The 15,788-nt window shown below is 34.9% G+C and overlaps 1 protein-coding gene across 4 annotated transcripts in view; it reads right to left on the bottom strand.

The window, feature by feature from the left end:
- Positions 1–15,788, bottom strand: part of EYS (eyes shut homolog) — a 790,428-nt gene that overhangs the window by 519,159 nt on the left and 255,481 nt on the right. For all 4 annotated transcript variants that reach the window (XM_026791587.2, XM_074538459.1, XM_074538460.1 and 1 more), the window contains exons 13-14: positions 9,777–9,890; positions 7,431–7,553 (exon numbers count right to left, since the gene is read on the bottom strand). In XM_026791587.2, coding sequence (XP_026647388.2) covers positions 7,431–7,553; positions 9,777–9,890 — 237 coding nt within the window. The remainder of the gene's footprint in view (positions 1–7,430; positions 7,554–9,776; positions 9,891–15,788) is intronic.

The following is a 15,788-nucleotide window of genomic DNA, read 5'->3' as shown; positions in this document are numbered from 1 at the left end:
GGAAAACATCACAGCAATTTAGCGAGACAGGTAAATTTTTGATAGTAATAGCCCACCCTGAGGCACCTGGGCTCTGTAGCATCACTGTCATCATGTGAAATGTGTATGTTCTGTAACTGGAGGTTTTGGGAGTTACTAGGAAAACTAGGTGCAAGGTGTTACTCTATTGTTACCAGAACAAATAGCCAATTCTATTCCATTTCTTGCCTGGCTACTAATGTGCTGAGGGGAAAAAAAATATTTTTATTATAGTTGTGTAAACAGCTTTAAAGATCATCATTCTGCATTTAACACATTTTGCCTCCTGCCTCAAGGCTCCTCAGTAGTCTCTGGTCAACTCACTACTTAAGTGAAGAGAGTCAAGTTGTGGTGTAATGTTCCCACTATCACCTCTGCATCCCTGAGGCCAAGTACACATCTCACTGACATTGCTGGTCACTGGCCAGGTATCAAGGTAGGAGCAAGGGCCTCAGGACTTGTCCAGTGGCCAGGTTTTTGTTAGATCCATAGAATCATGGTGTAGTTTGTTTTGGAAATGACCATACAGATCACCTAGTGCCAATCCACTGTCATGGGCAGTGACACTTTCCATGAGACCAAGTTGCTTAATGCTCCATCCAAACTGGCTCTGTCAACTGCTAAAGATGGGGTATCAACAGAAAATAAATAAAACAAAATCATGACAAAGAAGAAAGCCAAAGAGTAAAGAACAAAAATGAGTCAACAAGATGGCACCAAATAAGGCCCTATTTAGTGTGGTCATACTAAAACTGTCAGTGTCATACTGTTTATAGTATGGCTCTATCAAAACAAAAGATGGCAAAAAGAATTGTTTCACTGTCTAAAACAGCAACCCAGTATATATTGGTAAATATAATTTAGTATCAAAAACTCCAGTATTATGCTAGGTAGTATTGCAGAGGCAAGTGTTGAACAACAGGCCTTTTCCAATATCAGTGATTTGGTGGATTTTTTTCAGAAGAGGAACTATATACAAAGAAAAAACTAAGCACACCCTAAATATTACCTTTCTTATATAAGATGCCACTTCTGTTTCCCAAATTCATTAACAAGATGTCTGTAAGGGATGAAAAATGTGCACTGGGGAAGTTGCTTGGAGGTTGATTTTTTATGTCAGGGTTCATTCACTGATTGCTCAGGTCATTACAGAAAATTTATTCCTAAGAGGATTCTTGAGGCAGTTGTAACAAAAATTTTGATTGAAATTGTGTCTTGATAGCTATATGTTATTTTTCTGGTGCGCTCAGATGTAAAAAGTAAAAGTGGTCCTCACTTTGCTGGCATATTGCTGTTCATTGTATGGTGTCATCAATGACATTAACATAGGAAAAATATGGAGATAAGGAAAGATTAGGTTGATTTTCCTCAGTAATTCAGGAAGACTAAAAATTTCAGCCACATCTTTCAGTGTCTTCTCTGTATGAGCTTTTCTAGACATGATTTTTTTTTTTATTTTTTTTATTTGATAAGAGCATCCTAGCAACTGACAACAGTTTTAAAATTGAAAATCAAGCTTATTAATATAAAATTATTATTTTCCAATTTATCTGAAAGTAATTAAGTACATAGTCCTGCCCAGAAAGATAATAATGGATGTTCTACATACATTATGTTATGCAAGACAGTTGGAATCACCACTAAAAAACCCTACCATTATACCTGAAAGAATGGGGATAAACTGGAATACAAAAAGAATCTCATAATAATCTTCCTTCAGAAGAGCAAAGAGAAAGTAAATTCCATACAAGCTAATTAAAGTTTTGATTGAAGATTTAGCTTATCTTTTGTCAGGTGGTTCAAACTATTATTATTCACCCCTTAATTTGAACCAATCATGCAGATCTGCAATATTTGCAGATGGAATACTATTGGAGGAATGTGCCATTTGATTTCTCACATAAAGAAAACCCGAGCAACTTTGCTTATATTTAAATTGCCGGAAAAAACCAATTGATTTGCTTTTCTTTCATGCAATTCATTAACTTTTATGTATTATTTTATCAAAAATTTTATGTAATGAAATTGGCAGCATGATGAAACCTAAACAGATTTTTCTGCACTGTACTGATTTTTTTCCAAATGTCCTAACCTGAATTCCTTCCAAGCAAAGCAGGTACACTTACACATGTCATGACAATAAATATTCTCTAATGACTCAGAAGTACATAGTGAATCCATTTCCATGTCTGCATAAATTTTGTTTATTTTCCAGCATGTTAAGTTTGCTCACCCCTCTGTGGGAAGCCTGCCCTCAGCAGCCTGCCATTTACAGTGTTTGTGGCAACCAGCAGCCCATCTGAGCTGCTCCAGCTGAGCAGGGGGAAGGAAGTCAGCCCTTCACTCCTCCATGGCCTGCTATGAGCCAGAGCTCTGCTGGCCTGGAGCCTGGGGAACCATCCCTCTCTAGTTGCCAGCTTCCAGGTTTTGTTTTGGTTTGAAAAATCTCAGTGCTTTGATTAGCGCTCAGACAGAGGAATGTTGTTTAAATGAACTGGGTCATTAGGGGACATCACAGAAAAGACCTGGCTTTTGAGCTGCTTCTGTGATGGCCATAAGGGCTGATTGATGTGGAACAATTATCTGATGCATGAGATGTAATCAAGACTGAATTTCTGTGGCTGACTCTGAGGATGACTGAGCATCCATAGATCACAGGATCAATTAGGCTGGAATAGATCTCCAAGCTCATCGAGTCTAGGCTTTGACCAATCCCCATCATGTCAACTGAAATCATAGCACTAAGGGCCCTGTCCAGTAATTTCTTGAATATCTCCATTGTTCTTGACTCCACCACTTCTCTGTCAGCCCATTCCAATGCTTAAAAACCCTTTCCATTAAGAAATTCTTCCCAATGTCCAACCTGAACCTCCCCTCATGCAGCTGTGTCCTCTTGTCTGTCACCAGCTGTCTGGGAGAACAGGCCAACCTCCACCCTTCCTTTTGGGTAGAGGTAGATCTCTCAGGCCAGTTTTTTCCTCTGAATTGTTGGGGAAAGTACTTTTCATAATTAAATGAGCCATTTAATTAAATTAAATTAACAAGAAAAAGAGAACACAGTGACTCAATAATTTTGTACTGTGCAGTTGTTCTGATAGTAACTGAAAGCATCTATGTCAAGCAAAATGCATCTAAAATAGACCAGCTTTTGCAGACTTACTGAAAACAAAATTTAGAATGACATGGGAAAAGAATACACAGGAAAGATTTTTGACAGCCCAGAGAAAGATATTATCTTATGTCTTGTGATGGCTTGAGCTGAGCTGCAAGACCTTGCTCATCTTCGTATAATTTTGGTTTTCAAATTTTCGGTGTTGCTGTGTCCACTTGCATAGCCACAGTATCTACTACAGGATCCTAAAGCCCAATAGTATGAGTCATGACAGAGGAAACTATATGGACTTGATCTTCAGAAAGCATATTAGAAGGCTTGCATATTTATTTAGTCTCTTGTGTAAATGTAAGTCAATGTGTGACTGATGGTAGATTCTGACTGTTGATTCATACTGTCTTGTTATAATGGTAAACATTAATGAGACATGGGCCAAACTTAGAGGAAGGATCATTTTACACATAGAGGATTCATAAGGACCTTGATATAAGTGAGGAAGTCAGGTTAAGGTTCTCATGCATATAAACTACAAATACAAAATTCAGTGCTAAATGATGAAGTAAAAATCACTTTGAAATCAAGTTTTTTTCCACCCAGTATTCACTGGTGTAATCTTACTATCATAGGGCTTATCCATATACATGAACAGATTTGAAATCCTTTCAATTATTAATTAAATAAATAAAGGATTTAATTCATCTCTTCCAACAATTAAAAAAGGAAAAAGGTTTACGATGGAACAATATAATCCCATCATTTATTAAAGATTAAAAACCCATGCTTTCTCATCCAAAACTGCTGAATTACAGAGTTCTTTACTTCCAATTACTTGTGTTACCAGAGAAAATCCACTCAAATAATGAAAATGATCAGTAGTTGCACCTCACAGAACTGCCTCTTCCTTCTCTATCATTGATGAATTCAACACCCTCCCACTGATGCTTTAATTTGAAGTGTCTTACTACCCAATGGACTAAAGCTGTCCCACTGTTCAATATTACAATTCCCTACTTCACCTATCTGAAGTATGTGTTTTATGTATTGAACAAGATGTTTGTATACGTTGAACAGGATGTTTTCTAATTTTCGAGGCTGGCCAGTTTAACAGACTTGGACTGCCTTTACCTATCTCACTTCAGGTGTTCTCAAAACCCCTCTAATTGGCAAAATCAAATAAAACACTGGGAGGGAAGGAAGTAGCAGTTTTGCTATCTGTCCATTTGTCCAGTAGCTCTTTACTACAGGATAATTACTGTATTCCTGTGTATGCAGATTGCAATGGGAGGGCATTTGAAAGCCCTCAGTCTTTTGTTGTACAGAAAGTATTTTCCTGGTCTTTATCAGGAACTGCCCATCTTGGACAGAGTAAAGGAAATTCTATGCAGCAAGCTCCAAAGGCTGCCAGAATTCTGGTGCTCACCCTTTCAGCATCAAACAATTCAGCTGGCAGCAGAAGCCGCAAGAGGGCTCCCTGCTCTTCTCACGACCCTCTCAGATAATTTGGATGTTCCTGTCCTGCTGTCTTTCCTCAGCAGGAGAGAGTTGTTTCCACTGTCCTGCCCTGCTCCCTGCTGCACATGTTGCACTGCCTCTCCCCACCTCTGTTCTCAGGGAAGGACAAAGATCCACCTCCTGTGGAGCACCACTGCCTGGTTCAAGGGGAATTCATCCAAGGCCATCCATGGAGGCCCTCCTGTCCAATGCTGCCCTTCCATCACAGCTTTAGTTTCAAGGGATTTGATCCCAATCAGAATTGATGCCACTTCACACAGATTGTAAACAGGAAAAGAGGCAAACAACCAACCTAAGACAATTTTGTACCTGACCAGCTAAGATGCTAAAGGTAAACTTTTTTCTGAAATTGTTTTTAATATGGTAGGAAAACAAAAGTGTGCTTAAAAGAAAATAAAAGGTAAAAGTCATTCTTATACACTTAGTGGACTTTTTCAAATGTTACTAGCTTGTGCAAGTCTCATCAGAAGACTACAAGATGTGATTGGCAGGATGCTAGCAGGTCTGTTGATGAACTTTTAACATATGCCTTCATCAGAGCTAATTACTATCAGTTAACTGCTCTGTTTATGATGTTTTTCTAAATTAATTATGCAATTTCTACATTGTTTAAATATTAAGTGGATAAAATTTTATATATATGCACACTATGTTTCCTTTAGCCCTTAAATAGCTTTTGAGTGTATCACTGTTACTACAGCAATATCTAAGCGTACCATTTATATAAATTTTAAAACTCAGAAGAACATGGAAGACTCTTTTGCTGTTGTTTGCCTTTTGCATAAGACAGAAGCCCAAATATCCAGTATTTTACATCACAGACTCATTCTAGAGAGGCTGAAGCAGGTTTTGGAAGGCTTGGAGAGAGCAGACCTAATGAGATCCACAATGACTGACTGTGAATTAATTGTACAAAAAGCATGAGCACAAATGAAAATATTCAGTGTAATCAGGAGGATCCTTGTCCCTACTCCTAATTCCAGTTAGTAGGCTGGTTTACTTTATTTCTTGTGGGAGATGTCCTGTCTCACAGATAAAAAAACAATATGAAGTGAGACCAATAGCACATTCGTGATGGAAAATCCCTCACATAGGAAATGCAGGAGAAAATTGAGCTTTTTTTCATATTAGCCTATTATGCAGTCATGTGAACTTCTATGACTTCAATATAGGCCTCAAGGTATTCAATAAAATCTACTTGTAACTCTCTTGTAAGTTTTTCCCTGTTGACAGATCCTGAATCCTGTTTGTCTTGGAATGAACAAGGATGTTACTGGCAAACTGTTTGCATCAGTATGATGCATATATATCCAGAATATAGGATAAAGAGTCCCTACTGAGGAATACATACTCTATCCCAGGCTTCCTTAGTGACACTCACACATTAATTTGTAGTTCTGACTCTACAATGTGGACTCCATCATATCCCAAAATAGTGTTGCTGTATTTTCAAATGAACAACTTTCCCCGCATTACCCAGCTTAAACTGACTGTTATCAACCTACTACAGAAAAGTTTGACATTTTCCATTTGGATTCTAGCAGTGCAGGAGAAAGTTTTAAAAACTTCTTATTTTAAAATTTTTGCATTAAACTTCTTCTATCTATAGTAACAAATACATTGCAATCACTTCTGTTACTTTCAAAATTGATGCAAAATAGACATAGTATGTGAACTCATGAAAGCAAAGCCAGTTACCAACGTAAAAAGGAGAATAATATGTTACGGGAAATATATCACATCTCGGTTTTGCAATGCTGAATAATATAAGAATATGCTTGCATGAAAACTCACAGATGTTGGTGGCAATTGCAACTACTATTACTTCCACAGATTTAAAATTTCTGTATGTTATCTCAGATTCCTTTTGTCATGTCTTCCTATATTTAACCATTGACGAAATATGAATGAAGAATCTCTAAACTGAACGTCATTGGTGTTATTACGGACCTGAAATGCTCTGCAACTAACTTAGTTTTGCCTCCTCATCCTTCACTGTTCTACTTACTTCTTTAACTTTTTATTTCTCCTTAATAAATCTCTTTCATTTTTTTTTCCTCTCCTCTCTACCGGTCCCCACTCATTTTGAGCTCCTTGGACAAACTTGTTTGGCTTTTTATTACAATATCCACTAACTGTATGACTTCTTAGACTGCCACTGCTTGTTTTCCTGTTACTACTTATAAATAATGCTGCTCCATCTGCCTCTTTGAAATCAGCAGCTGAAAGTCAGTGTTCAGGGCCTGACATTGTTTTTTCAGATGGCATATATTTGGAGACAGTTTTATTGATTTCCTGTTAGCTGCTTCTGGCAGAAAATAGAGCCTTGAAGACTCTCCACGATGCAAGAGCTATTTTCTCAAACCTGGTAGACATGCAAATAATTGTGCAATTTACGAGAATTTGTCATAAGGATCTGATGGCACCTTTGTTAAAGAGAACAAAGTGTAATCTTTCTAAAATTGTGTTCTTGTTACCATCTCCATCAAGTAGGGCTGTGATAAAATCTGAGAAAAATAGCTCCAGCTACCTGTTCACCTATGTTTCATAGATTAGGTAGTTTTAAGCAATTTTTTTCTTCTATGCAAAATACAATTTTTCTTTCCATACACATACTGCTTTCATTTTGTATCATATTAGGAGGGAAATTAAAACATTATCAATCACACAGAACCTTAAGTTGATTTTATTTTTATTAATGCTAAAACACTGAAAAAAGTGAAAATAAGTTCAGGAAAGAAAATTAATAGTTTAACTAACTTCTTTTCCAAGTTAAAAGAAATCTTACCAGTGAATCCTGGAGGGCAAGCACAGCTGTAGTCTGCAACCAGGTCTAAACACGTTGAATTGCTTTTACAGAAACCATAAGTGCACTCATCAAAGTTGATTTCACAGTTCAGGCCTTCAAATCCTTGGAAATAAAACCAAAGAGCTATGCATTATTCAGCTATATCTGTGTCTTATTTTTCTAAAGCAATGTCTTTAGGTCCCTCATTTTCAATTTACTCATGTAAAAAAATTATCTTGAGTCCTTGGATTCTCATTCTAAAAGTTTTGTCTCCACTGTCATTAATAGAAAAATGCTTTTTTTTTGTGTCAAATATAGTTTAAAAGGAGTCAATAAATGAAAGCACAAATTTAGGATTCAGTATGTTCATTAAAACTTAAGAATTTATGAATTATGTATCTGCTGATTTTGACAACATTACAGATGAAGTGAAGCTGGGATTTGGATATCTGCTGTCAAAATAAAAATCAACTCTTAAAATCTCTCTTAAAGTCAGTTCTCAAATAGTTGCTTTTCTATTTTTTTCTTTGTTTGTTTTACAGAACCCCAGAATTATGAAGGTTGCAAGAGGCTTTCCAGACCATCCAGTCCAACTGACAGCCCAGCATCACCACAACTCCCCTTGAGCCATCTCCCCAAGTGACACATCCAGACACCTCTCTCTCTTCCAGAGATGGTGACTTCACTGCCTCCTTGGGAAATTGTTCTAGTGTCTAACCACTCTTTCAGTGATTTTTTCTTAGCTTATAATATCAAATCTGAACCTCCCCTGACACAGTTTAGGGCCATTTCCTCTTATTCTCTAACTAGAGACAAGGCAGGAGAGACAGACCCCCCCACTCAATGAAACCTCCTGTCAGGCAGTTGTAGGGAGCAGTGAGGTTCCCCTGAGCCTCCTCTTCTCCAGACTCAACCACCCCAGTTTCTTCTATCATAATGACTTTTAGCAAGCTCAGAGGCCAAAGCTTTTTTTTTGTAGTTGAAACTGCTAGAAAATCTCCTCTCCAATATCTGACTTTTCATGCTCTTGTAAATGTATTCTAATTAATGGTCATGCTACAAAATGAGTGTCATTAGTGCTGTCACAGGCCATGGCTGCAGGAAGACCATGACTAATGCTGAGCTATTGGTATCCTCAGTGCAAGCTATATTCCTATAATTTCTCAAACTGACCATGGAACCAATTTCCACTGATCCTTAAGTCATAAAACTTTAGAATTACCCTTAATTCATTAATAATGTATAAAATAACAGCTCTTATTTGCATTTAAAGTTTAATCAGACCCATGTCTCACAGGTAACATGTAAGCCACAAAATTGGAAATGTAGTTGGCAAAATTTATTTTTGTATAAGCTAGTCAGGCAGTTTAAACAGCAAAATGATCTTTTCCAAGGTTAATTTCCAGCTATCTTCCAATATCTGTTTTGGCTTCTAATTTAAGCTAACTAATGACAGAGACTGTATTTATGAGAATTATTTGTAGCAATTTCATCTCTTTTGATGAGTTTCTGAAGTTATCACCACAGGGATGCCTGTACTAATGCATGCATACTTAAAATATTGTCAGGTATGAAATCAGCTACCATGAGTCCATATTTAGAAAATAGTAGAATTTGAAGATTAAAATAAAAGAATTTTAAACATATAATGTATCAGGCTATAATTTATCACTTTGGCTTTATTTTTAACTAAAAATACATTTAAAAATATTTGTAAGGAACCCATTTGTGAAAGCATTTCAGAAAGAAACTATAATTTTAACTGCTTTAAAACATTTTAGCTTTCTTTGACTATTTTTTTTCATACAGTACTGATAACAAAGAGCAGAGTGCATTTTTAAAGAAACAGACCACAGGTGCTAAAAATCATATTATTTTTCTCTGTTAAAATTCTAATAGGTTTTTTTAGTGATGGTCTGTTAAAGTCATTGTGACCATTGTAGCTTGCCATGATCAGTGAGAAATATGCATATTATTAATGAAGGTAACAATACTTTTTGTAAGGTTATGGATGATAATTTCCATGGAATTCATATACTGCTCATTTGTGTTTTCTCCACTGCTTCAAACTTTGCTAAAATCATTATGTTCTGTCTGAAAAAAGGTAGCATTTAGGAGTATAGCTGTCTCCATTCTTCATTTGTCTCCAATCTTAATGAGCATGGTTGTTTTGGTAGACACATTGACTTGGTGGACAAAGATGCCAAGAAGACTTTGGAAAGGAAAGAACAACTTTCATAGAAAGGAAGTTTTGATGATGACTTGATGCCTGTCAAGAAGATGTTTTGCAAACTGCAGGCAGTTTTGAATATTGATAATAAAAATAAATTATTTTGAACAACTTACCTTCAGGGCAAAAGCAATCATAGCTGTTGACATCATTCTGACAAACAGCACCATTCAAGCAGGGAGCTGAATCACACTCATTCATTTCTGTTTCACAGTACTGGCCTGAAAACCCTGCAAATGAAGTAAGATAAGCTTCGATTTTCTTTGTCATTATGTATGCTATAAGAATGAAACATGTATTTCAAACGGTGTTCTTTAACTAAAACCTAGAGATCGTACGATCCATATTCCACTGGATAAGGAAAATTTAGGTCAGAGTTTCAGTATTTTATTTACAAAGAGTTAAATTTTATTCATTTCTTATTCAATGTTACAAATACATCTTTATTGATGGAATAAAGCAACAAATTCAGTAGGAAATGCTTCCAGAATGCAAGAAGGCATTCATAGCTGTAAGAAAAGAGGGTAGCAATTTTCAAGTGCTTTTCTTGTATTAAAGTAATTTTAGTATTTTTGTGATATAATCTCAGAATGTTTTGGGTTGGACTGACTTTAAAGATTAACTAGTTCCAAGCCCTCTGCCAGGGGCAGGGACACTTTCCACTAAACCAGGTCACTCAATATATTTTTTTTTTTAAATTTTGCCACATTAATATGAGAAAGAGTACATCATTTATTTTCTATCCACTGTGAAGTCCTTATTGATGTGGAGAGTAACAAAATACAGAGTCCAAATATACTGAGGCATAGCAAAGATGTGCTGTGCAGGTCAGGCCTCAGGACATGTAAAATGCAGAGCTCAGTTATGGCACACTCAGTTAAGGCTGTTGGGTTTGTTTCTAAAAGACAGAAGGTGTACATCCTTGAAACAAAAATCTGAAGACTAATTAAACTTGCATAAGGAAAGAGTAGCTCAGTTTTTTCATTTCTTACAGGTACTTTGAGACACTGTACAAGGCACAGATGCTGCAGCACCAGCAGTGGGGGCTGCAAGGGGGTCTTGTCAGGAGAGGAACACAAGGATAGAAATTGTTTAGTTGATCTACAAAGCAAAAAAATATTGAATTAGCTTTTATTGTAGAGAAACAGGGCAGAGATACCCACTTGCCCCTAAGTTATATGTGCTAGATGACGACAAGATGAATTGGTATTTTCATAAATAGCAGCTAAAGGTGAAAGATTTAATCTGAAGTATAATGAAGAATTATTCTAAAGGGCATATAATGTGAATCGAGACCTATATATTTTAATTTGTTTTGATGATATTCAATAGCAAAGAAGCTTTGGTGGGGGGAGGTTGGAAAATTACTGACACCAATGAAATAAGCTCATACTTTATACACTTAAAATTTAAAATTCAGAGAAGAAGAAAATAAGTATATAAAGCTGGTTTGCATATGAGTGTATTAAAAATTGCATAAAATATTCCTTCTGCCAGTGTTTCAGAGCATTATGACCTTAATGAAAACAAAAGTGGTTAGGCATGCTTACAACCTACTTTGATTTAACTGTTACAGATTATCTTTTAAGTTTTAACAAGCTAGAATTATTTTCTAGAAGTTATGTTCTTTTGAAAATGTTAGCTTCTAACACCTGTAACTGAGAACTAGCTACCTAGAGGGAAATTAATTGAGATTGGAAACTTAACTATCTGAAATCTGGCCTATTAAGTTTGTTGGGTTTTTTATCATTATAAAGACAGAAAATTAACAAGTACAGAAGGACAGAGAACAGCACCCTCATCCTTAAAAATGGGGAAAAAATACTTTTTCAAGCTGTTATTTTTTTTTAACCTTTATGTCTATTCATAAATTATTTTTTGAAAACAATACCTGCTAGAAAGCTTCTTAAAGGAGCTACTGGGAAGCATATTAGGTCATTTTAGAAATAAATACTTCGAATTTTTATAGGTCTTGCTGATAGTGTTAAAATGTTTTAAGAACCACTGCTGCCACTTCAGGATCAGAAAAATGCCCTTATTTAGATCCTACCATGTGAAACAGTATGAAATCTGAGAAGTGACTCAAGAGGTCCCAGCTCTCAACAGGTCTGGCAGTGATGTTGCAAGAACTCCCTGTGATGAGCTGTGACCAGGTCACCCTTTCTTGGGAGCAGTGGAAATATCCAGCAGCTGCACCTGACATTCTGGGAATTTGCAGCAGGACTAACAGGCAAGGGGAAATATCACAGGGGCAAATGCAGAGCTGCAGGTAGTAGAATTTAATTTATAAAGATTTTCATTTACTTAGTTTACTTCATTGCTGTTTTATAAACTTATGGATTGGAACAGAAGAAATTAAAGGCATAACTAGAATCTGTTTTTAATAGAATTTGATGCATACAGCATGAATTATCTACTCTGAAAGAGCTGAAAGGAAAGCACATAGAGAGAATTTTATTTCTTCTTGTCACATTTTTAACTGAATATGTCCTGCAGACACAAATCAATTTAAATGCAATTTGTATCTTAAATTATTTCTGCTGATGTAGAATTATTAATATAATATAATATAATATAATATAATATAATATAATATAATATAATATAATATAATATAATATAATATAATATAATATAATATAACATAACATGATATAATGTAATGTAATGTAATATAATATAATGTAATATACTTTGATGATATTTATTTCTTGCTGATCAACATACCAACAAATGACAATTCTTTCACAGACATTAAATAACTCACACAATGGGCTGAAAGAACATGAGGGAAAATAAGCTTCATTTGTATTATTTTTAAATCAAGAATGAGTTGATGAATGCTTTTAGTTACATTATAATCCATGTATTCATACTTAATTACTTGTGATATAACAAAATTAGGTAAACAACAAAATAGAAGAAATTAGTCAATTAAAATATAAATATTTATGCATTTTTGATATAATACAAGTTAAACAGTTCCATTCATTTGAAAGTAAAAAAATAAATTTCTCTGTATGAGTGCTCCAAACCTTTGTGCTCTACCGTCTGATCTCATAAGATGACTTTGGCAGAGCCAATACAGTGCTCTATGAAGCAGGAAAAAAATCCCATTCCTTCACCCACCCAGCTCCTCTCTCCATCAGCCAATGATAAGGGATATCCTGAATAACCTGATATACTCCTGAATAAATATTTCCATGCAGTCAAATGTAAAGGAGTGTGACCCATATATAAATCCTTTCAGACAGCTGAGAAAACATTTATGGGAATGTTTCATGTAAAAATGTATTGATATTATTTGTGGTTCAATCTAGAGCACCCCTTAAAAATAATATAAAATTATATAATATACATATACAAGTATAGAATAGTACAGTACTGTACAGAGTAGTACAGTATTTTTTATCATATCACATCAATCATAAGTAAGTTGAAGTTTATAATAAGTAATAGTGGTTTTATATTAGTACAAAAAGTAGGTAAACAAGTTATGTTCTCCAAAAATTTTTTGTTATTGCCTTCACTGAATGGCAAATAGCTATCATCAGAGAATATAATAGATGATGCAGCTGTTACACAACTTTCTCTACACTGAAAATGCAAGGGTAAAACACATCTGAAAGATGAATTAGAAGTATTAAATTATCTTGTTTCAATTATTGCAGGGAAGGAGTTCACAACTCAGAGTTTCTGGGGTCAGAACTGGAAAAACATATCACAATTATTTACTAAGGATATGATTTCATTATTTTTTTTGTCAACACACACACTGCAGTAAATATTTTCAGCTCTCAAGCTTTATAGCTCTTTATTTGGACTTCCTCCTCAGGTGAGGATGAAATATTTATTTCCAATAGCACCTGTCATAGTTTCCCTATCTAATGTAAATGCTAGATAAAACATAAACAGTCAAGAAAAGTAATAAGATTTACCGCTAAGTAATTATGTGAAAGCAACATTGTTTGCAGGACTCTTTTACATATATGAAGTTTTTTCAAAAAAAGAGTAATTTTCATAGAGTTGTTGATATTATCTTAAAATATGTATGCAGTTATCTGCCTCATAAACATATTTTGTATGTAAAAGCCTCAATGTTATTTTCTTTCCTGTAGCCTAATATTAAGGAATAAATCATATATAAGGAAAAATATTTTCTGTGCGTCATAAATAATTCTAGAAACTCTAGGTCAAATCTAAAAAAATAATTTGTTTCAATAAAAATATGAAATAGATATAAATTTCTAATATTTGTTAGCTGAGACTTATAATTCCACATTCTCATTCTCAGCAGAAAGTCCTCAATGAAAGAAAAGGGAATCTGCACTATTAATATGTCAGAAAAGTGGGACACATCCTCTCTGGACGTCTAAATCTCATTACTGGCAAGAAATCTTTACTATTAAATTTTATTTTTAATAATAGATGTGTTTGTAAAAATGAAAAAAATATATTTCTAGCTTTTGTATGGTTCTATTAGCTTCTACTAAATTTTACCAATACAAATGTGGTCTAGGATCATCTCAGGGTTTGAATGCAGGCACTCTACTTCAAAGTAGTAATTTTACATAGTGGTAAGACTCCTAGATATTTTTCAAGGATGAAAGCATGAAACTGGAAAATATTTTATGTTGCAGTCTTTAAAGTATCAACTCTTAAAATGTCAAGTTAAGCCAGTTACTAGAGTAGATTATATGTGAATCTCTTGCACACAGGTTATGCATTGAAAGATTAGGTGCACTGGGAAACTGAACTGTCTAAACCTCAGGTAATGATGTGTGAACTCTGCTTGTTGAGATCACATTTTTTTATGTCTTTATTCCAAAGGAAGGTCATTACTTTATTAAAAACCTTCTCTGAGGTTAAACAGCATCTCAGCCCCCAGAGCTGGTTGAATTTTAGGCAGACAAATGTCACAGTATTTTCTATTTGAAATGCATATTGGCAAAACAAAAGGAAGAGTCTCATTAGAGAAAAGCACTTTTTCAGAAAGATGTAAGGAAGACAGGTCTTACAGTGAGAACCTTCTGGAACATCCTCCCAAGGGACATGGTAGGTGCACCATCCCTGGAGGTTCTTGGGACACAATTGAACAGGGTGCTAGAAACTCTTACCTAGGCTCCCTTTCTAAACAAAAGGGAACATCTGAGGTCCCTTTCCAACTGGGTTGTTCTATGGCTCCATAACAAAATCCAAACCTTATAAAACAGGCTGGTAGAATGGCAAGGGAAATAGAAAGCCTGTCACAGAACAGAGGACTCAGAAATTCTAGTTTGTCTGGTGTAGCAAAATGTAGGCTGTAAGGAGATACAAATGTTTCTGTTAACTTTGTCAATGAGAGAAATCACAAAAAGATATGAACAGCTAATGAAGGTAAAGAATAAGTGTCACAGGTAAAAAGGGACATTACCACAAACAAATTTAAAATTACATAGTAGAAAACCTTATCAACAAAGAGATTCTACCAGTACACACATTCATTAGAGGTTGTTATAGAAGTACTCATCATTCCCATGAGCTTCTTAAATATGCATATATTTGCATTTAAAATTAAAGAGTGAACATAAAATTCCTTGCACAACAATTTTCATAAAATAACGTGACAGCTTTGTATTAAGAACACATATTGTGATTGTGTTTTTAAAAATTTGATTGTGATTTAAAAAATTTCTCAAAAAAATAAAGATTACATTTATAATTTAACTATCACAGCATCCAATATTATTATTAATAAAGAAGTCTCCTCAATTCATAATCCAGCAAAAAGCAGAGAAAGGAGTTACCACCACTTAATCTAAAATCTTAAATAATCCTCTAGGCAGAAGACACACCCAGTATTGTGGAATTTAACTGACATGTAGGAGAATTGGAGTACATGTATGGAAACAACATAATGTAAGCAAAAATAAATTTTTCAACTTCAGTTTATAATGCATTTACACAGAGAGGAACAGAAATGGTACAGGAAATCACACTGGCAACATTAATTCTGGCTTTTCCACATATTGAAATCTTAATCACTCTTTTAATATGTTTTTTGGGTATATGCATACTAGGTGCATTCAAGTATTAAGAAGGAAATAATAAAGTCATGCAAGAGATACAATATAGCAAACTGTTATGCT

Source organism: Zonotrichia albicollis, chromosome 3 (assembly GCF_047830755.1).
Source record: "Zonotrichia albicollis isolate bZonAlb1 chromosome 3, bZonAlb1.hap1, whole genome shotgun sequence".
In the NCBI taxonomy this organism is placed as follows: domain Eukaryota; kingdom Metazoa; phylum Chordata; class Aves; order Passeriformes; family Passerellidae; genus Zonotrichia; species Zonotrichia albicollis.
Note: the sequence above shows the minus strand (reverse complement) of the source record. Positions and strands in the feature narration are given on the sequence as shown.